The 22517-nt window shown below is 33.0% G+C and overlaps 4 protein-coding genes across 6 annotated transcripts; 1 reads left to right on the top strand and 3 right to left on the bottom strand.

Annotated features, from left to right (window-relative positions):
• The first annotated feature begins 1770 nt into the window (after positions 1 to 1770).
• LOC125867342 (LEAF RUST 10 DISEASE-RESISTANCE LOCUS RECEPTOR-LIKE PROTEIN KINASE-like 1.5) lies at positions 1771 to 4523 on the top strand. Its single transcript, XM_049547804.1, has one exon. The coding sequence runs from the start codon at positions 2407 to 2409 to the stop codon at positions 4327 to 4329; it is 1923 nt and encodes a 640-aa protein (XP_049403761.1). The 5' UTR covers positions 1771 to 2406; the 3' UTR covers positions 4330 to 4523.
• Positions 4524 to 6361: 1838 nt separating this feature from the next.
• On the bottom strand, positions 6362 to 12664 carry LOC125867349 (uncharacterized). Of its 3 annotated transcripts, none has more exons than XM_049547812.1 (14): positions 12483 to 12664; positions 12196 to 12348; positions 12001 to 12099; positions 11200 to 11301; positions 10833 to 10976; positions 10039 to 10133; positions 9827 to 9956; positions 9645 to 9749; positions 8989 to 9095; positions 8850 to 8901; positions 8116 to 8205; positions 7935 to 8019; positions 7468 to 7532; positions 6362 to 6689 (listed from the first exon to the last, which is right to left on the bottom strand). In XM_049547812.1, exons 1-14 carry the CDS (start codon positions 12570 to 12572, stop codon positions 6600 to 6602), a joined length of 1407 nt encoding a protein of 468 aa, XP_049403769.1. In that variant the 5' UTR covers positions 12573 to 12664; the 3' UTR covers positions 6362 to 6599. The 3 variants fall into 3 exon arrangements, 2 of the variants coding, with proteins under 2 accessions (XP_049403769.1, XP_049403767.1); XR_007446628.1 differs by having other exon boundaries at positions 6555 to 6689; positions 8116 to 8198; positions 12483 to 12648; XM_049547810.1 differs by lacking the exons at positions 6362 to 6689; positions 7468 to 7532 and having other exon boundaries at positions 7932 to 8019; positions 8116 to 8198; positions 12483 to 12649.
• Positions 12665 to 17434: 4770 nt separating this feature from the next.
• LOC125868838 (glutathione S-transferase U17-like) lies at positions 17435 to 18615 on the bottom strand. The gene is made up of 2 exons (XM_049549415.1): positions 18298 to 18615; positions 17435 to 17809 (listed from the first exon to the last, which is right to left on the bottom strand). The coding sequence occupies exons 1-2, from the start codon at positions 18613 to 18615 to the stop codon at positions 17435 to 17437; spliced, it is 693 nt and encodes a 230-aa protein (XP_049405372.1).
• A 1972-nt stretch (positions 18616 to 20587) lies between these two features.
• Positions 20588 to 21744, bottom strand: LOC125867353 (glutathione S-transferase U17-like). The gene is made up of 2 exons (XM_049547815.1): positions 21360 to 21744; positions 20588 to 21088 (listed from the first exon to the last, which is right to left on the bottom strand). The coding sequence occupies exons 1-2, from the start codon at positions 21675 to 21677 to the stop codon at positions 20732 to 20734; spliced, it is 675 nt and encodes a 224-aa protein (XP_049403772.1). The 5' UTR covers positions 21678 to 21744; the 3' UTR covers positions 20588 to 20731.
• Between the last annotated feature and the right edge of the window lie 773 nt (positions 21745 to 22517).

The following is a 22517-nucleotide window of genomic DNA, read 5'->3' as shown; positions in this document are numbered from 1 at the left end:
ACCTTAATAAAAGTTAGGTGTGTCTCAGGGATTTTGGGCATAGGCTAGGGGGGTACTTATGCATTTTCCCTATAATTTACTTGAAACGATTCACGTTCACGGACAATCCCCGCCTTTTACTCCCTTTCCATCACCTTGATCTCCGTCACCATATTTGTCGAAATTCTCCTCTCAGCATCTGCAGATAAAGCGACACCGTTCCAAATAGTGGAGTTTTGGTTGAGTCCTGGGTGGGTGATTTAATGGATAGATTTGGGTTTGAGCTAAATTAAATTAGTTTTCTAGTGAATCAAAATGTGACATGTATTAAATGACAAAACTAATTAATTCAATTAATGGGCTGTTTGTGAATAAGGGTAACAAAGGGCCACAAAGGTTAACCCTGGCATTTTATGGTCAATAGGTTAACGACGGGTATCTTTGTACTAATTTCAATAGGTTAATGGTATTTTAGACCCTAGGAGCTCTCAATTTTTTGCTCTTTTGGTGACTCAACTCATAATCTTCGAGTTGGAAGTGAGGAGTGCTTACCATCCGAGCAACATCCTCTTGTCCAATTACTACCTAATTACACAAACGTTCCTACTGTGTTTATTAATTCTTCCTATTGTTTGATCACAATTACATATTGTCTTAACAATTAATAATTTCATACTAGATTTCAAGTAAAATACAACTAAATACATGTATCTTTACTATCCGATATATACAAATACATAGAGAGAAAGAGACGAGCGAGAAATATAGGTAATGAAGATACAAAAATGAAACTGAATCTTGAAGAGGATTTGTGCATCCCATTTCTAGATTCACTGAAAACCCCATATGGTGTTGCTCTTTGGGTAAAAAATGCTATAGTTCTAAAAAATTATGTCATGCTAAATGTCACAAATGACAAATTTTATGAACAATTCTCAAATAATATTTCCAAGTTTTATGTTGCTAGTTATGCTAATGTATACTCTAAAAATAAAATAACTTGATTATCATTTATAAAGTTCAATTTTAACTTTCAAATATTGATAATTATTTTAATTCATATATTGAGTTTAAAATATTTGAGTTGAGTGGAGGGAAAGAGGAAGACTTTTCATCATTTACGAGGTATTGAATGGAGGGAAACAAATCACATTTCTTGATTCTTTTCGAAAAAATAGCAAACAAAATTTCCTTCAAGATCTTTCTTTTGAAAAAAATCCAAACCCCTTATTTTGTCCGATTAAAGTCAAACAGTGACAAATAAAAATGAATTAATTTATTTCATAATGAACTTCATACTATAATAAATAGGGGTGTAGGATGCTAATTTATTAAACTTCATAGAGTATTATAATTGACTTTTTTTTTATATGACAATATTGACAAATAAAAAATGAAAACCTATTTTAAGAATAAATAACAAGTAAAAATGAACGAAAAAAGTACGTGATAAAGCTAAATATGAAAATTTTTGAATATTTAAAATTTGTAATATTAAATTTGAATCCACTCATTCGATGTTCAATCCATAATCAAAAAACTGCCCAAGATCTTCAACCAAATGTAAAATAATATAATTTTATATTTTATTTTAGAAATATTATATCTTATACTTCACACCAAACGAACTAAGAATAACAAACAAAATTTCCTTCAAGATCGTTCTTTTGAAAAATCCAACCCCCTTATCTCCTCCTTTTACTAAAATGACCAAAGAATTCTTTTTTTTTAAATACCTTTATGGACCAATGATCAAACAATTCATCATTTTTTGTTTTGTTTTGTCTTCTTCTCTATTGTGTTCACGTGACCTTCCTCTTTTCTTTCTACCTCGAGACCCCCCACACTCCCAAACTCTCACTTCTCTACTACCCAACATCCTAGGCAGTTGTGATAATAGTTTAAAGAATCTCAACCCCAAATCAAGATTCAAAGATTTCTCTTTTTTTTCTCCATAAAGATTCAATCTTTTTCTTTCTTTGTTGGATTCTGCTTTTGAATGGCTTCAGTAACTAGTAGTTCATCATTATCATGTCATTTTGGTTTAACCCCAAATCAAGATTTCCCATTTTCTTCCTAAAGATTCAATCTTTCTTCCTTTTTATTGGATTTTGCTGTTGAATGACTTCAGTAACTAGTAGGAGTTCAGCATAATCATGTCATTTTAAGCATTTTTGATTTAACCCCAAATCAAGATTTCCCTTTTTACCCCCCAAAGATTCAATCTTTCTTCCTCTTTGTTGGATTGTCCTTTTGAATGACTTCAGTAACTAGTAGTAGTTCAGCATAATCATGTCATTTTTAGCATTTTTGCTTTAACCCCAAATCAAGATTTCCCTTTAACTCCCCAAAGATTCAATCTTTCTTCTTTTATGTTGGATTTTGCTGTTGAATGACTTCAGTAACTAGTTGGAGTTCAGCATAATCATGTCATTGTTACCATTTTTTTCAATCTTTCTGTTCTTGGTTTTCATTCTTGAAGCAGCAGCAGCAGTTCATAGCTGTTTAAAATCTGAAATCTCATGTCCACCTTTTGCTTCTTTTCCCCCTTTTCCTTTTTCTTCATCTCCTGGTTGTGGTCATCCTTCTTTTCAAATCCAATGTTCACCATCACATGCTGTTATTTCAATCAATAACTTGTCTTTCTCTTTGCTTCATTATGAGTCTACTTCTTCAACTCTTCTTCTTTCTCCAGCTTCACTTTCACAAAATGAAATCAGCTCAGTATCTACTGATTTCAAGAACTGTTCTTTGCACCATAGATCCATTTCCCTTTCTGGTTCACCATTTAAGGTCTCTGACTCATCTTGTTCAAGGCTTTCTGCTCTTAGGCCTTGTCCACCCACAAATCTCCCTAATTGTAGTCACTGTCCATGGCAATGTAAACTTATCAAGAACCCACTTCAGCTTCTGCATGAATGTGGATTGAGACACCATTTTGAGTCTGATGAAAGATGCCAAAGTGACATTCTTGGGTTTCTTGATGAATTCTTGAAAATGGGGATTGAGGTTGAGTGGGATGAAGAACAAGATTCATATTTTTCAAGCTGTAGGACTTGCAGAGCTAGTAGTGGTGTTTGTGGATTCAATTCTTCACACCCCAAGAAACCATTTTTATGTTTTCCATCATCACAAGTTAGGTACTCACCTCCTTTGATTGGACAAAAAAGCGCGAATCGTGTAGTTATGTTGTCAATGGTCTTTCTATTTGTGTGTTTTCTGGTTGTTTTCTCTATTGGATCTTTAATTTTTCGTTCAAGAGGTAAAGGGGCTGGTTCAGAAGAAGATCCCACTATCATTTACCTTCGTAGGCATCGATTAGCTAGTTTACTTCCACCAGTTTTCCCTTATGAGGAACTTGAAAGCTCCACAAATCACTTTGATCACAAGAGGAAACTTGGGGATGGAGGATTTGGTTCTGTGTACTTAGGGAATCTTGATGATGGTAGGCTTGTTGCAGTAAAGCATTTGCATAAGCATTCTCCCAGTGGTACCAAAGCTTTTTCAACAAAGTCATTTTGCAATGAAATCTTGATTTTGTCATCAATCAATCACCCAAATCTAGTCAAACTTCATGGCTATTGTAGTGATCCAAGAGGGCTTCTTTTGGTTTATGACTATGTACCAAATGGTACTCTTGCTGACCATCTTCATGGTAACAAGAATTTGTACAAAAAAGGTTCTTTAACATGGACTTTAAGAGTTGATATAGCACTACAAATTGCAATGGCAATTGAGTACTTGCATTTCTCTGTTGTTCCACCTATAGTTCATAGAGATATTACATCAGCCAACATTTTTGTAGAAAAAGATATGAGGGTAAAAGTTGGTGACTTTGGGCTATCAAGACTCTTAGTATGCACAGATACATCAGTAGCATCTGGTGATTCTACTAGTGAAGTTTGGACAGGTCCACAAGGAACTCCTGGCTATTTAGATCCTGATTATCACAAGTCGTTTAGATTGAACGAAAAAAGTGATATATATAGCTTTGGTGTTGTGTTGTTGGAACTAATAACAGGGATGAAAGCTGTAGACCAAAAGAGGGAGAAGAGGGAAATGGCATTGGCTGATATGGTAGTTTCAAGAATTCAAATGGGGTTGTTGCAGCAAGTTGTGGACCCTTTTTTGGTGGTGGATGGTGAAGCAATGGAAGGCGTCGGCGCAGTGGCTGAGCTCGCGTTCCGTTGTGTAGCGGCCGATAAGGATGATCGGCCTGATTCAAGAGATGTGGTGGCAGAATTGAGAAGGATAAGGGCAAGGACAAGAGGAGTTGGAAGTGGTGGTATTTTGAGGACTTCAAATTCTAGTAACATGGTGGTACCTGATGGGATTGGTCTAATTGACTAATTAATCGATTATTTGGTAGACAGTGTTAATCGATATCTATACTGATTAGAAATAGTCAGGTATTAGATAGAATGATCATATTGTGTGTACGATAATTGTGTTGACGAGAGGTGGCCGATATAGTGTGGTTCTTAGGTACCAACATCTCATTGAATAATCATCTGTTAAAGTGTAAATGTGTATTGTACATGTGTGTGGGATGGGTGGGGTTGGGGGGACTTTGGACTGAAAAGGTGTCAGTTGAAGTATTTGTTTGATTGTGGTAAAATGGAATGTTAATATATCCCACTTTTTTTACTGCTTGTGAATTTACTTTTTGTTTCTTGACTTGTCTATGATAATAGTTGCAGATGTTAATACTCAAAACTCAATGCTTAAACAAGAACTTGCAATTTTGATTATTGTTTTAAGACACTAAATATTGTGCATTCATCAGATGCTATATTTACTCTAGTTGTGAGAGAAAATGAAAAAAAAAGTTTCCTTATATTTGATGGTAGGTTCGAAATAGTCCCTCAAGTATACACTAAACAGGTTAAGTCGAATATTTTTTTATTAGATTTGAAGGGAACTATGAAAAATTAAGAGGGTGTTTGGATTGACTTATAAGTTAGTTTTTGATTTTTGGAAGTGTTTGACAAATATAAAAAATAATTTAAAATAAGTTACAAAGCGTTTTACAAGGTCAAAATTAACTTAAAATAAGTTTAAATGACTTTAAATAAGTCAAAAATTAAAAGTACGTCTCTCCCTATTTTTTATTTTAACTTAAAAGTTATTTCAATTTGATTTTTTATTTTTAACTTAAAAAACTGTTTTTTTAAGTCAAAACAAACTAGTCACTACCATTAGTGACTATTTTCATGTCATTTTCAACAAAAAATTGGAGCTATCTAAGTTTTGAATTTCTATTTGGGAAACATCCACATGGATCAATTTGACTTTTTAGCAAGTAATTTTGGCAAAAGGGACAAGGAATAATGTAAGGTCACCTTGTGAGTTAGATAGTACAAACATTATTGGCCAACATGATGGCACATCTACTAGTCAATTACGTTAGGTCCCCTCAAAATCACAACTGCTATACCATGTACTAAGGCTGGGCACCGGAACGGGTTGTACCGGTACCATTCTGGTCCGTTCCGGTACCATTCCGGTCTGTTCCGGTCCGATAGTATTCGGGACGGGACGGGATACATTGAACCGGTACACGGAATGGAACGGTATCATGATTTGGTACCGGTATACCGGTACCGGTTCATTCCGGTTCCGTTTCGTTCCGGTCCGGTCCCGGTAAATCATTTTTAATTAAAATAAAAAATAATATTTTTTTCATTATTTACTTTTATTAGCATTCTTTTTTGTTTATTTAATTTTTTTTAAATTACAAACTTAAGTTATTTAACTTACAAGTTATAAGTATAACTTAATTACTTATAAACTTCAAAAGATTCAAATCTTTCAACTTATAACATAACTACATAAGCTCAAAAACTAAAAAAAAAAACTTTATTAAACTTAAACTTACAAACTTATATACGTAAAAATTAAAAAAAATATCTTTAAAATAAACTTAAGTAAAATTATTATAAATTTTAAAACTTAAATATTATAAACTAATATAACTTAGAAAAATAAAAAAAAACATTCGTATTTTCGTAATTCAAAATAACTCAAAAAAAATAATTATTTTTTGAAATAGCTATATGTGCCGTCCCATTTATCCCATCCCGTTCCGGTCCGTCCCGGTTCTATCCCGGTATATAGTGGGACGGGACGGAACTGAACCTCCATCCCGGTAGTTCCGGTCCGGTTCATCTCGGTACCGGTCAACAACCCGGTCAAACCGTCCCGTTCCGGTCGGGTGCCCAGCCTTACGGCATGTACCATTTCATTGCCAAATCAAAATATTACTCATTTATTCAAGATTTTGTAGTTTATTCTCTATCTGTGCTGGTGAAAGATAACATGTACTCGGTAAAATAGTAGTTAAGGTACAACAATCAACAACAATCTGATCTGAACACCACCGTTATGAAAAAAAGAGATTATTTAAGATTTCCGAGTTTTCTTCTTGTACTCGCTACAAGTGTCTCCGACCACCAACGATAGAATTGGCTTGGGGGACACTGCTTATAAAATACACAACATGGAGAAACTTTACTACACATTCTACTAGAGGAGAAAAGAGGGATACAAGAAGTGAAAATCACTAACATTAAGAGGTGGATGAGAGTTTATTTTGGATAGTTATCATCCCTTTGCCAAGATTAATTGAAGTATGCACCTTCCAATGACTGAGCTTTTTTGCCTGCTTCTATAGCTTCTTGGTTTCTTGACAATGATGAATAACCTTTTTCCTGAACCAACAAGCAACAGTAATACATTATAATCCAATTCCTTGTCGCGGAGGACAAATCAAGGCTTGAAAAGTTGGTTTGTCGAGCAAGAGAGAGAAAGATCAACAAGGATTTACCGAGAATGACTAGAAAGGTGGAAACAAGACCAAATATAATTTGATCATTGTGAACGAATTCAAAATCTTTATAGATAGAGCCAATCATTATTCTCAATTGTAGGGTGAATGGAATCCGATACATAAATCAACTAATAAAAGAACAGAAAAAGCTTCTCATTCAATCTACTATAGTTTTCATTCTACATGCAACTAGAATCTATGCCTTGCAACTTGATAGCATCAAATTTGAGCCTTTAGAAACCTTATGAGGACATTAAAAATGGATCATTGAAGCATATGATATTTTATAGTTGGAATGTGCTTATACTTATAATTTGCATAAGTACATGAAAGAACACTGTTTATTGGTACATTTTTCCATTTTACCTCCATATTATTACATAAAACACTGCAAATTTACTGCAGAATTTGGAGATACAAAGTCAAGGTAAACAGTAATTCATAGTGGAAAGTGCAATCCACGAGGTACGTATTTGACAGGCCATTATCGATTTGATTTGTCGAAGCATGCTAGAAAAGAATAAAGGCTTATGTGAGGCAATTGAAACACCTGGTTAAGGAGTGCTAATCCTAAGAGATGGCAGTGAAAAGGGCAGTTATTCCTGAACAATCTACTCAGCTTAGAAGCTAAAATTATGGAGCAGAGAGCCAAGACATACCAGGAGGCGCCACAAGAATGGGGTTCCTTCCCTCTTTTTTAGCTGCTTCTCTATTGCCTCAATAGCTGCCAGTTCCAAAACCACAGCTAAAGGATAAGTGACTAAGAACTTTTAAGAGTAGACAAAAATAAGTGTATACCAAAGAGTGAGGTTTAAAGGGTAGCAGAGAGATCCTAGGATCAAATTTCCTTCCTTATCAAAGACGCCATACTTTTTCTCGCAACCTACTTTGAATACTCTTCTTTTGAGCTGACGGTCTATTAGAGACAACCTTCCTGCCTCACAAAGGTAGGGGTAAGGTCTGCGTACATCCTAATCATCCCAGACCTCATTTGTGGGATTCATTGGGAATGTTGTTGTTGATGTTCTTAAAGAGGCCATACTCCATTTTACAGGAATAAAAACCACCACCACCCCCGGAAACTTCTAAAAAGAATTTCTTTCAAAATAGAAGCTAAATGATCTACCTTTTGTAGCCTGACCACTGTTTAGCAACATAGTGATCCAAACTTCATTGAAAACGTCAAGCTGTTCGTCTGACGCTCCAATAATCTGCACAAAGTAGTATTTTGCTAATCATTCATGAAACATATAAAAATAATGCTAAATAAACTACAGAAGTCCCCCTTGTTGTTATGTTCAAACTACCTTGTAGTCAATGGCATCAAATGTTTGTCCGAGCAATTCCAATGCCCGATCATTTTCACCCTTACCATATTCGAATAACGCTTCTGCAAGCTAAAATAAAATATAAGGAAAGAATTAAAAGTTAAAAATTGAAAGAAACGCTTTTTATCTATCAAATATCAAGCGTACGATTATTAAATGAATCAATGTTTTCAAAGATGTGATAGGCATGAGAATCTTAAGCAATAGAATAATCAATACTCCCTCCGTTAAAATTTGTTTGTCTTACTTTCCTTTTTAGTCCGTTTTAAAAAGAATGCCTTCCTTTTTTTGGCAACTCTTTTATTCGAACTTTCAACATGGCATGTTTATGTTTAAGGAGACCAGATTAAAGGACATTTTGGTACCTTCTACGCATCTTTAGTGATCACAAAATTCAAAAGTTTTCTTTACTTTCTTAGCGTGTCAAGTTAAACCAAACAAACAAATTAAAATGGGAGTAAGTTTAAACAGTAATATGTTTTCATCTCCCTCAGAAACCATGATCCTCATCTAAATTCTAAAGTAGCAGCAGAATGAATCCTTTGGATCTAAAAAAAAGGCCTAAGTTATAAAGACAGTAAAATGCATTAGGAAAATCTTTTAGTATTAAATAAAAAAGAATATTTTGCTATTGAAAGAGGAAAGAAGCTGTGAAGTGTGAGTACTTCTCCAAGAAGTTATGCAGTAAATAGAAAAAAGAAAAAGGGACAAACCAGCACAGCTCTCTGCATATATTCTCGTTTTTTCTTGGTCATGGCAGAAATTCTACAGGAAGAGCACAAAATTATCAGAGTGAGTGGTTGGACACAGCATGGTTTATGAAATTGGAAAGAGTGCTAAATCCGTCCTGACCTGTATTTTAAACCCTCGAGTAACTCTTCTGCTTTAGAAACTTCACCTGTACAGGATAGGGCCCATAATACCAATACATCCAGGTGCCATTCAAGATACCAGAAAGCCTAATATAGCAGTGGCAGCACAAAGACACAGAACATTTAGTTTGTATTACATTGTATAGACAGAAGGGGAAGAGGACCGCACAATGTAATTGCTAAATAGAAGTTCATAGTAATGCAGATCAAATTTACAGTTCCAATCCAAAGTATCATTAACATTAATCTGAAAGGAAATGATTCATGAAAAAGAAAATGACACTGAAAGAATGAAACCCGATACATGTCATTAATCCATTTTCTCAACTGATTGAAGATATTCTTCATCAGTATTATACTATTTAGTAAGGGGTTACGGAGGAGCTTTCTGAAAGCATCTATTGTTAAATATACTTAAATTGCCACCTTCCATTTCACAATAAGAACAAGTATATCAAATTTGTTCCATATTTTTTCATGAAGTCTTTGATGATTAGCTAAACGAACTAGCTTGTTACCCAAGTTTTCACATCTCAAAAGTAGGAAGGACCAACATATCCCAACTTAAATGAATATGCATGCAATTATCCTATAACCTAAAAAGAGAAATTAACATGCTTCTGCACCTGAACTCACTTTATCTGTCAGACAATCAGCTAGGATCTTTAAACGGTCCCCAAATATATTAATCCCACCTCGTAGATATACCCGGAGTAACAAACCAACAGCATTCAAGTACACCTGCATGCGAAGAAAAATGTAACTCTCAGCATATTGAAAGAACTAAAATGTTCTTTGACTACAAACAACTAACTTACTTCGGATGGACTAGCATCAATTCTTTCCAACTCTTTCCAGATGTTTTGATCATAAACATCTCTTACTTTTTCCATGGGCGAATGACCTTCCATATAACAAAGCGCAACGTGCCACCAATTGTGTGTATACCTGCAATATCCTAATGGTTAGCTTTTAAAAATACTATATTCAGAACCGAACTAGGAGTGCTTTTATCAGATTCTGTGCATACATAAAAGATGACAAAGAACTCCAGGTTCTTGAGCACTCCTCCATAAATTGTACTGCTTCTTTAAAACGACACTCATACTGATAAACATGACAGAGCTGCAAGGAGATTGTGATAAAATAAGCAAAAAAATAGTATACTAGAATATCAGTGAATGAATAAAATGCATTTCCTCCGCCAACAAAATGATACAAACTACACCGCCTATTCAATCACAATAAAAAATTATGTCCATGTTTATTGTTTTTCTTCTAGGATAAAACAACAGGAAGAGATTCCCTCAAATGCTCAGTAAGATTAACGGCACTATTTTGACATAAGGTTAGCTAGCTGGATTGACAACAAATGATTAGATGAGAGATAGCCTGCCATATAGGATAGGAATTTGAAAATTGGAAGAATAGAAATGGGACCTTTGTTAAATATCCGCAGTATTATGATGACTGGACTAGCAATAAAAAGTATGTTATGTGCAATGGATATTTCACTAGTTGGGATAGAGGTTAATGGTTGATGGTACAATTACACAGTTTGTTCTGTGCAGAAGATTGTCACTAGCTTGGTCTGGTGTTTGCCAGCAGCCTTTGTAACCACTTCCTAGTTTGGTTAGATACTTACATGGAAATATAGGGATAAGCAAGCTTTTTGACAGAGCCAATCCAACTAGTTTGGTATTGAGGCATAGAAATACTTATAGTTGATAAATTTTGCGGAGTAAACTCAAGCATGTATAATACCACAAATGTGCTTGTATCAGCTATAAAGGAAAGAGTAACTTGCAAACAGGAGTAACTCACAGCATGGTGTGTCCAGGCATCTTCACTATCAATCTCAAAGCCTTTCTTTGCAGCTTCTTTTGCCTCCACATATCGACCAAGCTCTAATAGGGGAAATGCGAGCATGCCATAAATGTAACTTTCGTGTTTATTTACTGGTAGGACCTGTAGGACAAAATCAAAGAAACTTTACTAGGAAGAATTGCATAAAAGGAATCTGAACTCATTTTTAAAGAAATGACTACATTAGTCACTCCTATGATGGATATTAAACCTCCAGATATTATATCTGATACAAGTTATTACATATTTATTTTATTGTTTTTGTTTCTTAAGTTGTCTAGGAGAGGAAGAAGTCAAGGCAATATTTAGTCAACATAGTATGAACCTGTTCAACAAGTTTCAGAGACAAATCAGGGCGACCCATGTAGAAAGAGAGCACTTGAGCTCGCTTTAGCGTAATCAGATCTCTTGGGAAATCCTTAAGCAGCTGCAAATAGGCAATGCATATATCAATCAAGATATTATGCTGAGATTATCAAAGCAAACTCATAAAGATACTAAAATGGATACACGATTACAACTGACACCACCTACTATTTGTCCTTTTCGTTTTGACAAGTCCATCTTAATACAACATCCTTATGGTTTTAAAGTAACAGATTTTTAATTATTTTATGCCAAAGACCAACAAAATCAGATACTACTTGACAGGATATTTTCTGATTCAGTGAAGACCAAATTTGAATTCTCAAAAGATCGCTTAATAACAGTCACTGTCTGATGAAATTGAACTGGGATTCACATGATAATTGGAGTTGTCAAAAGAACATAACACAGAAGAATGGATAGAACTATTTACAATCATATGGTTCTGAAAAATGGAATATTAGAGAGATAAACTTTGACACACTATGATTTGTTGGGCATACTAGCTAATTGAAACTAGGTCACGGGTTCCAGCCGTGGGAACAGTCTCTTGCATAAATGGAGGATAAAGTTGCATACAATAGACCCTTGTGGTTCAACCCTTCCCCGGACCCTGCGCATAGCGAGAGCTTAGTGCACCGGACTGCCCTTTTACTAGCTAATTGAAACTATTACAACTATCATAATCAGAAGCTAACAAGACACCATTGTAGTAGAACATAAGATCAAAAACAAAATAAACAGCAATAAAAGAACCTACCTTTAAGTGTAGTTCAACAGCCACATCATCATCTCTATTAGGTAAAATCAAATAACTTACTGCCTCAAAAACCACTTTCTCATACAAGCTAGCTTGTTCCTAAACAAAGAAAATTAACAACAAATAAGTAAAACCAAACTCCCAAATACAAAAAGACAAACCAAAATGCACCCAAAAAAGTTGCAAAATTTGTACTAGACAAGACTTGGCAGCTTCAAGAAGTAGCATAGCACGCGAAGAATCAGCAGAGCAAAGAAAATGAGCAGCCAAAATATTAGCCAAAACACAAGTTGGGTCTTGTTTAGGAGCTTCCAATATAACTGACCTATCTCTTCCATAGCTAAGTACCTGACCAAACCTCAAGAATCAAAGTTCACATAAACCCAAAATCAATAAAAATCTAATCTTTTTACTCAATACTGATAAAAATCTTATCTTTTTTACTCATACTAATAAAAATCAAGAAAATATGAAAAGGGTACCTGATGATAGTAAGAATTGATGGCAGATATGCAAGAATCAGAACTAGTCTTCACTTGATAACCCCATTTGTCTACTTTGAATTCATCCATTTTCTTGAAGTTGGTGGGTTCTTCTTGTTCTTGATTTTGGTGATTTTTTTGTATATAGAAAGATAAAATAGTAAAACGTGGAGGTTTTGCTTTTGGGATAGCGACGAAACAGGAGTTAGGCAAGTGACGCTGCGTCCGAAATTTTTTTTGGTGTGCAATGTTTTTTTTTCTTTTTTCAGTATTCGTTATCCACATTGGAGCCGTCTAAATTTAGATTTGCGCTAAAAAGTCTCACATTGAAAAAAAACGCTCCCTAATAAGAACAATTTCATACCTAAGGGAACTCAAACTCAAAACCTCTCCCACAATTCCTTGTTGGTTTGGGTGTGCAATCCTGCTTCTTGATTAGGATAGGTTTTTTTTTTTTTTTTAGTTTCTATCTATATAAAGAATGTTTTATTACTACTTTATCATATGAAAAATAAGTATATTATATATTATATAGAGTGCTTCTTAGAGGTGTTGATGATGTAGTTTAAGGGGACAATGCAAATTTCTTATCCAAACTAGCTTGAAGATGAAAAGTACTAGAAAGTGCATTTTGTAGTCAATTTTGATTCTATTGAGTTATAATTGATTTTTTTAAATTCTGATCGTGAGATCTTACAATTCTGTCTTGACCCCTATTGAGACTTGATCTCGATATTCGATTCCAAATTTGAGACCCGACCTCAATCTCACCCAGACCCTGACACCAACCAATTAAGTCGAGTCTCAGATGAGATCGAGTTTGAAGTCGGTGTCGAATCCAATCTCAATTTACGGTCAGGAGTAATTGGGTCACGAGTCCTGGTCGAGTTTCGAGTAGGGGAGGGTCTCAGGTCGGGCATTAAATTTCGAGTTAGGATTCGATTGGGGTTAAGTTTCGGGTTGGTTCCCAGTTTGGGGCAGGTCTCTAGGCAATGTTGGGTTGAGTCCCAAGTTGGTTGGGGGCGGGGCAGGGCAGGTTGTATTACGAGGTGGTAGGTTTTAGGTGCTAGGGGGTGAGGGGCGTTTGGATGGATTAAATGGTGAGGTTGAAAGAGAGTTTAGAAAAATGTTTTCCCTACTTTTGAGTTTTGATGGATAAGTCATTTTTCTTAAATTAAAGGCTATTAAAAAAATATTTTTCAAAACATTTTAAGTTTGACGTTGAATGAATAGTCTTAACTTTTGACTTCACTTGTCCATATACAAAACTTCAAGTATAATAACTTTTACTTTTTATCTTAAAGACTTGGTCAAGATGCAAATGAGGATCAAAAGTTCAAGGTCGCTTATTTTTAGTCATTGGATGTAATTTACTGAAAGTTTGGGATTGACATATTAAAACATCAAATAAAAATGTTCGAAGTAGCCAATTTTCAATGTGTATGTCTAAAGCTCAAACGAAAAATTATAAGTTTAATTGCACAAATATGATAAATATTAGATAAATTTATATAACTTTGGATGCGATTTTTTTTTTTTAACTTCAACCGTCTATATCTGGGGTTGATTCCAAAATGGCTAAATTTACACATATATAAAAATAATACTCCCTCTGTTTCAAAAAGAATGTCCCAATTTTCTTTTTAGTATGTTTAAAAAAGAATGACCCCTTTCTATTTTTGGCAACAATTTAACTTTAACTTTCCACGTGGCATGTTTAGAGCAACAAGATAAAATGACATTTTGGTACATTTGACATAACTTTAATTTATAACCACAAGATTAAAAAGTTTTATTTCTTTTGTTAAACCCCGTTTCAAGTCAAATTAAGTCATTCTTTTTTAATCCGAGGGAGTAATAAATTTTGGCTAAGCATTAAATATGGTCCCAAAACAGGCTATTTGTGCACTTGTCCCAAAAGTACTTTTCTCATTGACAATATTTTCTTTTTAATTTGTTACAAAAAAGAGGGACAGCTTTTATTTATTTTTTTTAAAAAAAGATTAACTTAAACTTTCCTTTTAATCCTTTGATGAAAATTTTTATACTCACACAAATACTATGAAATATTTAAAATCATAAATTTTACAAAAAAAATATTATGTTAAAAAATCACAATCTTTTTTTTTTTCTTTTGAAAAAAAAACTTTCTTAAACTGTATATTAAATCAAACAATATTACATTATTCTTTATACTCTTAATGACTCATAATTTAGACACTAAATTTTGAGTTGGGTGAGCGCTTTAAAATGTGTAATCAACTCAATTTATAAAGTTTTGGCACACACACACACATATATATATATTAGTTTATGGATGTATCCCGAGTTATTTTGTACAAGATTTTACATAATCATCTAAAATTATTGCAACACGTATTGAGTAATAAAAGACAAAATAAATAAAAAGTTGCATGAATGTGATACTTTTCTAGCTATTTGATAGTTAAGTTCAAAATATGTGAAAATGATTTCTGACAATTCAACAAAAATACTTCAATGTTCATGCTCGTGACAACACTACACCACTACAATACATGTGATTATATACTACATTAAAATGAATAAAGCAAAAAAATAAATTGAAAGGAAAATTGTATAGGAAATAATCGATATTCTAAATTATAGATCTTAATTATTAGATAGATAAAAACAAGAACCAAAATGGAAAATAAGCCTATAATCTAAAGATATTGTACATACATAACAAGCGAGCCTGATGAAAATCAGAGAAAGCTAATAGCTACATCAAATACAACTCATGATATATATTTATTTATATTTATATTCATAAATATATAACAATAGTGTTAAATAGAATGCGATAATATTTATTACAATTAATGTATATTTACATTTTTGTCCATAAATATTATGAGTTATAAGGACATTTTGATAATTTAATTTTAACTTGGGGGCTTTCTATGTTAGGTTCCTACTAATTAAGATATACAATATAATGTACTTCCATATCTCTTAAAATTTATTGTGAGTCTTGAACAATTTCATTTGATTGGATTGGTAATATTTCTAGAAGAGACCATGCAACTAAATCGAAAATTCAAATTGGAGAATACAAGGGATATATAAAACAATCGTTTGGTGCTAAACCCAAGCTATCATCAAACTGTTGTCACATAGATGTGTGACGTCATATAGCTTTCTTAGTTTGTAGTTATCTTCTTCCGGAGTCCATATTCATCTATCTAAATGAGCTCCTCCCTAAGATTATTCCATCAAAAATAACTACAAAGATAGTGTGAGACCTACGACTTAATTACTATATTTTTTAATCAAAAATTTCAATTTTTGTGTAGATCTTCATCCTTCATGCAACATATCTTCAAGGATATGTAATTTTAATACAAGAAATTGTCATTTCATAATCTAATCCAAATCTTCTCTATTAAAGCACAACATTACACAAGGAAAAACTTTTGACAAACAATTCAAGAAATTATCATCAAAAGCCTATCAAAAGAAAAAAATAATAGCACCCTGTAGACATTGAAATTTTGTGGGACTCTACAAGACGTGTTCAATTCAAATTGGGACTCTAGAAGGTGTTCAGTTTCAATTAGAATTCTTGGAGGTTACTCAACTATAAACCCTAGTTCATGCCTATATAAAGGGGTACTAAATTCCCTTAAAAGGCATCTCGAATATTCTACAAATTGATGGAATATTCATATAGAGGTCAAATCTAAATCATCCTAGTTCGAGAAATATGCCACAAACGGCCCTCGAATCATGGTTAAATCTTAGGAGAGTAGAATCAAGGGAGGAACTGAATTGTACCCGCAATCTTGATGAATAAAATTATGTTTCTTCATATTTTATTTGTGATTGTAATTTATTTTCTGTCACTTTAAAATTTGTTGCAAACACAGCTTAACAAATCTTATATAAAATACAAAGCTAGAAAATAAAGCACAAATATATACAAAATAAAAAGGGACTTTCGGCAAATTAACTATATGAATTATTACTGAAAAGTATGTAAAACACGCATAATATTACAACTCAATATCCTAAAAGAATATATATATATATATATATATTAAGTTTAACTTCAAACTATCGAATTCTGTTCAATCGTAAACTGAGGTTGAATTCCCCGAAAGGAACAAAGACCATATTAGGAATGGTATTGTTAGGAAATATTGAATTATTTGAAATTAACTTTAAGAAGACTCAAAAGGTGGATATAAATAATTCCCATTCCATCTAAAATGAAAGGTTGTTTCTACTTACTCCATTTGGCTATGCCAGGATGCACATATACTCACCTTTTCATAAAGCTAAACATTATTGTGTCACATATATATACTTATATTGTCACAAATGAATTCGAAATATCTCACTTTTATAAAAAATTGATGTAATAGGTACTAGTTTGCCTTTTGTAAATTGTAGATTTGAATTTCTTTTATTCTTAATCAGGTGTCTCACGTTCTAAACGTATAAATATAAAATATCTTAAAAGGAAGTGCTTTACTCCTCAGTAAATCTATCTGATGCAAATTTGACTGACTACTTGGTTATATGATAATTTGGTTGCAAATAACTAGTCTCCCATGGATTTATGGTCTCATCAATCAATAAGTTGTATCTTATTAGTGAGATACAGAGACGAATTCAGGATCTAGAGTCAGTGAGTTTAAAACGTATGTGATCTTATTATACGCATATACTTTACTTTTTAACATATTTACATAGGTCGAGTCGGAAACAATAATTTCACTTGAATCAGCTAGCGTCATGATCACAAGTTAAGATATAAGATATATAGTATATAAGTTAAGCATATTAATTGGCTTTACAATCTTGATCTTTGTGAAGCCAAATAAACAAAGCATATTAATCCTACACACATGTCAACATTTTTGAAAAGTCCGAACAGGTGAAGAACATAGTCTGACAATCTTTATTACCCAAAAAGAAATCATCCTTTAGTTTGCATTATTAGCCTCTCTTTTGGCCAAATGTAACTTTAGTATCTCAACAAGTTTCTCTGGCTCCAACATAGCACCTTTAACAAATTTGTCTTCCAAGAACCTATCACCCCAATTAACCAATCCAGGGGTCTTTGTTACATTAAATATTTCAATTCCTAACATAATTTTTATTGCTTTTATCCAACCCAAAATACACCCTAAAGTAATGTCTATGTAACCAATATTGTCACCACCAAAAAAAGATTTCCCTTTGCTACACTTAACAAATGCCTCTTCTAAAGGCACCAATGCTTCTTGTAATTTCTCTTGTACTTCTAATTTTGCTTCTTCTCCTTGTGCTTTTCCAAGGTCAGACATCAATGGTAACCACTGCAAGTGTAGTCACAAATTTATTTTTGTCTCGTCATAAAAGTAATTGAACTTTACTTACTATAATAGTACGTTTACTTATGTACAAGGCTATAATTTTAAGTCACGTTAAAGTGATTGAACTATGTAATAAATTGCTCAAAAAGATACAAATGATTGGAACGTTAATTTTTAGCTTGGAAAAATAAAAGAATTTTGACTAACCAAATTATGATCATTCATTCATGTTGGTTAGAAGTAGAACAAACCAAAAGTACTTTTTAATATTGTCCATTTTGAGTCAAGTCTGAACGATTTTCCTTGAAATGCCTCACATTATTAAAAGTATCCTACACCTAATATGTAGATTCATTTTTTTTAACAATCAATGTGGGACTTTGTACGTACATCCAACAACTTAGTGCATCCGGTTATTGATATTGTTTGAGCAAGTTACATAGTTCGATTACTTTAATGTGACAAAAAAAAAATTGTATTGAAAGTAATACCTTGTCATCTATGTAGGCAACCCAAAACCTAGCGATGGCACGATCAAGGGGGTTAGAAGGAAGAATCGAGGGTCCATTAGTCCACGTCTCATCGATGTATTGGACGATGACTAAGGACTCACAAATAGTGTTGTCACCATGAATGAGTACTGGGATTTTCTTATGAACAGGGTTGGATTTAAGAAGAAGTTCACTTTTATTAGACATGTCTTCTTGAATAAATTCATAATCCACAGACTTGACATTAAGAGCAATTAAAACTCTATTTGCATATGGACTTGCTTGTGTACCTAGAACCTTAACAATACTTGTTGCCATGACTAAATTGTTGTTGTTATTTACTAGGTGGATACAAATGTTTAATGAAACACAATAGTGATGATCAAAGATTTATATGCTTTGGCAACTTAGTAATTCACTCCAAGAATGACATTTACGAAGAAGTAAGAACTTAGGTGGTATCACACTGATGTTGAATATTTATTTAGGTCGTTTGGTATGCAGACTAAATTATCCTGAGATTTATAATCCTTAGACTAATTTATCCCACCCGAGAGATGGGATAAAATAATTTGCAAGTTGGATGGGAAATAAAATTTATAATGTGTTTGGTAGACGGTATAAATTTGTCCCAGGCTTAATCTTGAAATATCTCATCTTATCCTGCGTGCCAAACGATTATAATTTTAAGCAAACGTAGAATACTAAATTTCATTTTGGCACTACAACTCAACCTTGTTCCATTTTAACCCTTCAACTCCAATTTTCATGCTCCATTTTGGTACTTCTAAGTGATGTGATACAATGTGTGCATTACACTTTCTCTAAGAGAGTGAAAGACAAAAAAAAGTTTTTTTTTAAAAAAATAATAAAAGATTACCCTTCAACTATATTTCTTTTATGTACCATTTAACACAAAATAATATTTTTATAATTTCTTTATTTCTATATATGTTATTCAACTGCAATTTTGTATTTTAAAAATCGGCGTTCATCCGTTAGTTATTGTAAAAAATTAAAATTGACGGATGATCATTGATTTTTTTTATATAAAAAAAAGTAAGTTATTTTTAAGAGTTTCCCTATATTTTTGTGTGAAAAATAACCGACAAAAGTGCGTCGATTTTCTTTCTTAAGAAAATCAATGACAACTCAATGAAGTCTATCGAGTTTCAACATTTTTTTGTAGTGTTATTAGCTAGCAATGATAATGAGTTTTTTTTACTCGTATTTAGTTAAATGAAAAATTAGAAAGCTGATATTTGAGTTAGTCCAAATACACTAGTTATGAAAAAAAAAATATGCGGTGTTATTTAATTTACTTAATTGTTTAAAAAAAAAAACTCACTTTCGTCGATTATTTTTTCACAAAATAATGTACAGAAACTCTAAAAAATATTATTTTTAAAAAATGATGTTCATCCATTATTATTTGTTTTTTTTTTTTTAAAAAAAAGATATGATGTTGATTTTTAAAAATGAACATCATCTGTACATTATTGTGTGAAAAAATAATCAACGAAAGTGTGTTGGTTTTCTTTTTTAAACAATTAATTAAATTAAATAACATCACATATTTTTTTTCCATATCTTCTCGATTTGGACTAACTCAAATATCAACTTTCTAATTTTTCATTCAACTAAATACGAATAAAAAAAGACTCATGTTCATTGCTAATTAATAACACTACCAAAAAATATTGAAATTCGATAGACTTCGTTGGGTTGTCATTGATTTTCTTAAGAAAGAAAATCGACGCACTTTCGTCGGTTATTTTTCACGCAAAAATATAGGGAAACACTTAAAAAGAAATTTTTTACTTTTTTTTATAAAAAAAATCAATGATCATCCGACAATTTTAATTTTTTTACAATAAATAACGAATGAATGCCGATTTTCAAAATGTAAAATTGCAGTTGAATAACATATATAGAAATAAAGAAATCATAAAATTAGTATTTTTGTGTTAAATGATACATAAAAGAAGTAGAGTTGAAGGGTAATCTTTTATTATTTTTTTAAAAAATATTTTTTTTGTCTTTACTCTCTTAGAAAAAGTGTGATGCACACACTCTGCCACATCACTCTCTCTTTTTTTGCCTAGTTTTTTTGTTGTGAAACAAGAATGCAATAGATTGGGCCTAGATTGAGAAAATACTAAGATGACTTTGACATGGTCACACACAACATTGCAGGCATATATCAGCATGTGGAATACATTCTTTGAAGCAAATTTATTTAGACATATTCAAAGGGGGATGAAGCTTTGATGATACGAGTTCAACTGAACGTAGTATTTTTGATACGAAGCATAAATATACAACAAACATCTTTTATTTTTCGTCCATTTAAACAAGATCTAGGAAGAGACACACTTCCATTAACAAATCACGGACAAAGAAAAACTCAGCAACATTGTTAACTTGAGGTAGCTTACTTCACCTCGAGATACTTGCGATAAATTCCCACAAGTTTCTCAGGCTGTGGAATGATATCTTTTACAACATTGTCTGAGCAAAATCTCTCAGCCCATTCAGCTAGGCTAGGCGTCTTTGTTTCGTCTAGTATCTTCATTTCATCCATTATCTCGAATACCTTTACCCATCCGAGTAAACTACCAAGAACAATGTCAACGTAACCAATACTATCTCCACCAAAGTAAGATTTACCTTTGCTGATCTTCATAAAAGCTTCCTCCAGCAGCAAATTTCCTTCAGACATTTTCTCCACCACAGCTGCTTTTGCTTCCTTTCCTTCCGCGTTCCTATACTCCGCTACCAATGGATACCACTGCAACCATTTGATGAACTTAACTACTCATCTAAACAACTTTTCAAGAATGGTAACGTTCAGTTACTAAATAATAAGTTCAGTGATAATCATACGTGAAATTAACCACAAATAACATATCAAGCTTAGTAGTTACACATTCAGCTACAACATACCTAGTGTAGTCCCACAAAGTGGGGTCTGAGGAGGGTAGAGTGTACACAAACCTTACCTCTACGTTAGAGTTAGAGAGGTTGTTTATGATAAGTTACAAATGAAATTAAGTCTTCACCTTTTCATCTATATAGGCTGCCCAAAATCGTGCTATGGCACGATCATAGGGATCAGAAGGAAGAATGGAGGGACCATTAAGCCAAGCTTCATCGATGTACTGAAGGATGACAAGGGACTCACAGATAGGCTTTTCGTCGTGGAACAGGACTGGGATTTTCTTGTAAACAGGATTGGATTTGAGGAGCAGTTCACTTTTGTTTAACACATGTTCTTGTATAAACTCATACTCAATAGACTTCATCTTGAGGGCTATTTCAACACGGTTCACGTACGGGCTTGCCCATACACCTAGAAGCTTTACACAATTTGTTGCCATGGCTAGCTTCCTCAACAACAAATATTGAAGGAATGACTAATAAGCAGAGTTCAACACTCTTTTTTAATGAAATATTAGTCAGCATTTGATTCTTCTTGCACATAAGTTCTATCTACCAAATAAACAATATTGTAGGTGGGATCAACATGTTGTACTATATATGCTTTAAATATAGCAAGCGCCCATTAATTTAAAATTCTGAATCCGCCACTGCATACACATTGATTGCCAAAATGTCATGTGTACTATAGTTTGTACTCTAGCTGGATGATAGTTTAAGTACAATTTGACTTAAAATACCAAGAAGTTAGTTGGCATCTATTTCTTTGTAAAGGCATCTTATAGACCATAAAGCTCCAAAACTACATTATCATTCTGTAACATCAGTTTTAGTTTTTCTTTTTTTGTTTTCTTCTCCTATTCATCCAGCATAATGGTACCATCAAATTAATATTTTAGTGCTCTTATTTTAATACTATGATAAACAAATATGTATTTTAATCCCACACCCTCTGTATATATCAAGAAATCTACTTGATTTGACACAGTTATTATTGTATATTAACTTGAGAACCCGTAAACTTAAAATCAAATTACTGTTCTAAAACCTTTATTTTTTCATCAATATAGGCTGCCCAAAACCAGGCAGTGGGACGTTCATAAGGATCAGAAGGAAGGATGGAGAGACCATTACGCCATGTTTCATCGGTGTACTCTATGATGAGGAGAGACTCACATATAGTCTTTTCAGCATGGAAGAGTACTGAGACTTGATTTGAGGAGAAGCTTACTTTTCTTGAAAGCATTCTCTTCGATGAATTCATGCTCGATGGACTTCAT

The sequence above is a fragment of the Solanum stenotomum genome, chromosome 6, assembly GCF_019186545.1.
Source record: "Solanum stenotomum isolate F172 chromosome 6, ASM1918654v1, whole genome shotgun sequence".
NCBI lineage: Eukaryota > Viridiplantae > Streptophyta > Magnoliopsida > Solanales > Solanaceae > Solanum > Solanum stenotomum.
This window is presented reverse-complemented; position numbering and strand designations above follow the sequence as displayed.

Coding starts and splice junctions, on each gene's coding strand:
- LOC125867342 (XM_049547804.1), top strand. CDS start 2,407: ATGTCATTGTTACCATTTTTTTCAATCTTTCTGTTCTTGGTTTTCATT.
- LOC125867349 (XM_049547812.1), bottom strand. CDS start 12,572: ATGGATGAATTCAAAGTAGACAAATGGGGTTATCAAGTGAAGACTAGT. Junction 12,100..12,195: donor AAGCTGCCAAGTCTTGTCTA/GTACAAATTTTG, acceptor TTCTTTGTTTAG/GAACAAGCTAGCTTGTATGA. Junction 9,750..9,826: donor TTGATGCTAGTCCATCCGAA/GTAAGTTAGTTG, acceptor CTTCGCATGCAG/GTGTACTTGAATGCTGTTGG.
- LOC125867353 (XM_049547815.1), bottom strand. CDS start 21,677: ATGGCAACAAATTGTGTAAAGCTTCTAGGTGTATGGGCAAGCCCGTAC. Junction 21,089..21,359: donor CAGCCTATATAGATGAAAAG/GTGAAGACTTAA, acceptor AAATGGTTGCAG/TGGTATCCATTGGTAGCGGA.
- LOC125868838 (XM_049549415.1), bottom strand. CDS start 18,615: ATGGCAACAAGTATTGTTAAGGTTCTAGGTACACAAGCAAGTCCATAT. Junction 17,810..18,297: donor TTGCCTACATAGATGACAAG/GTATTACTTTCA, acceptor CTACACTTGCAG/TGGTTACCATTGATGTCTGA.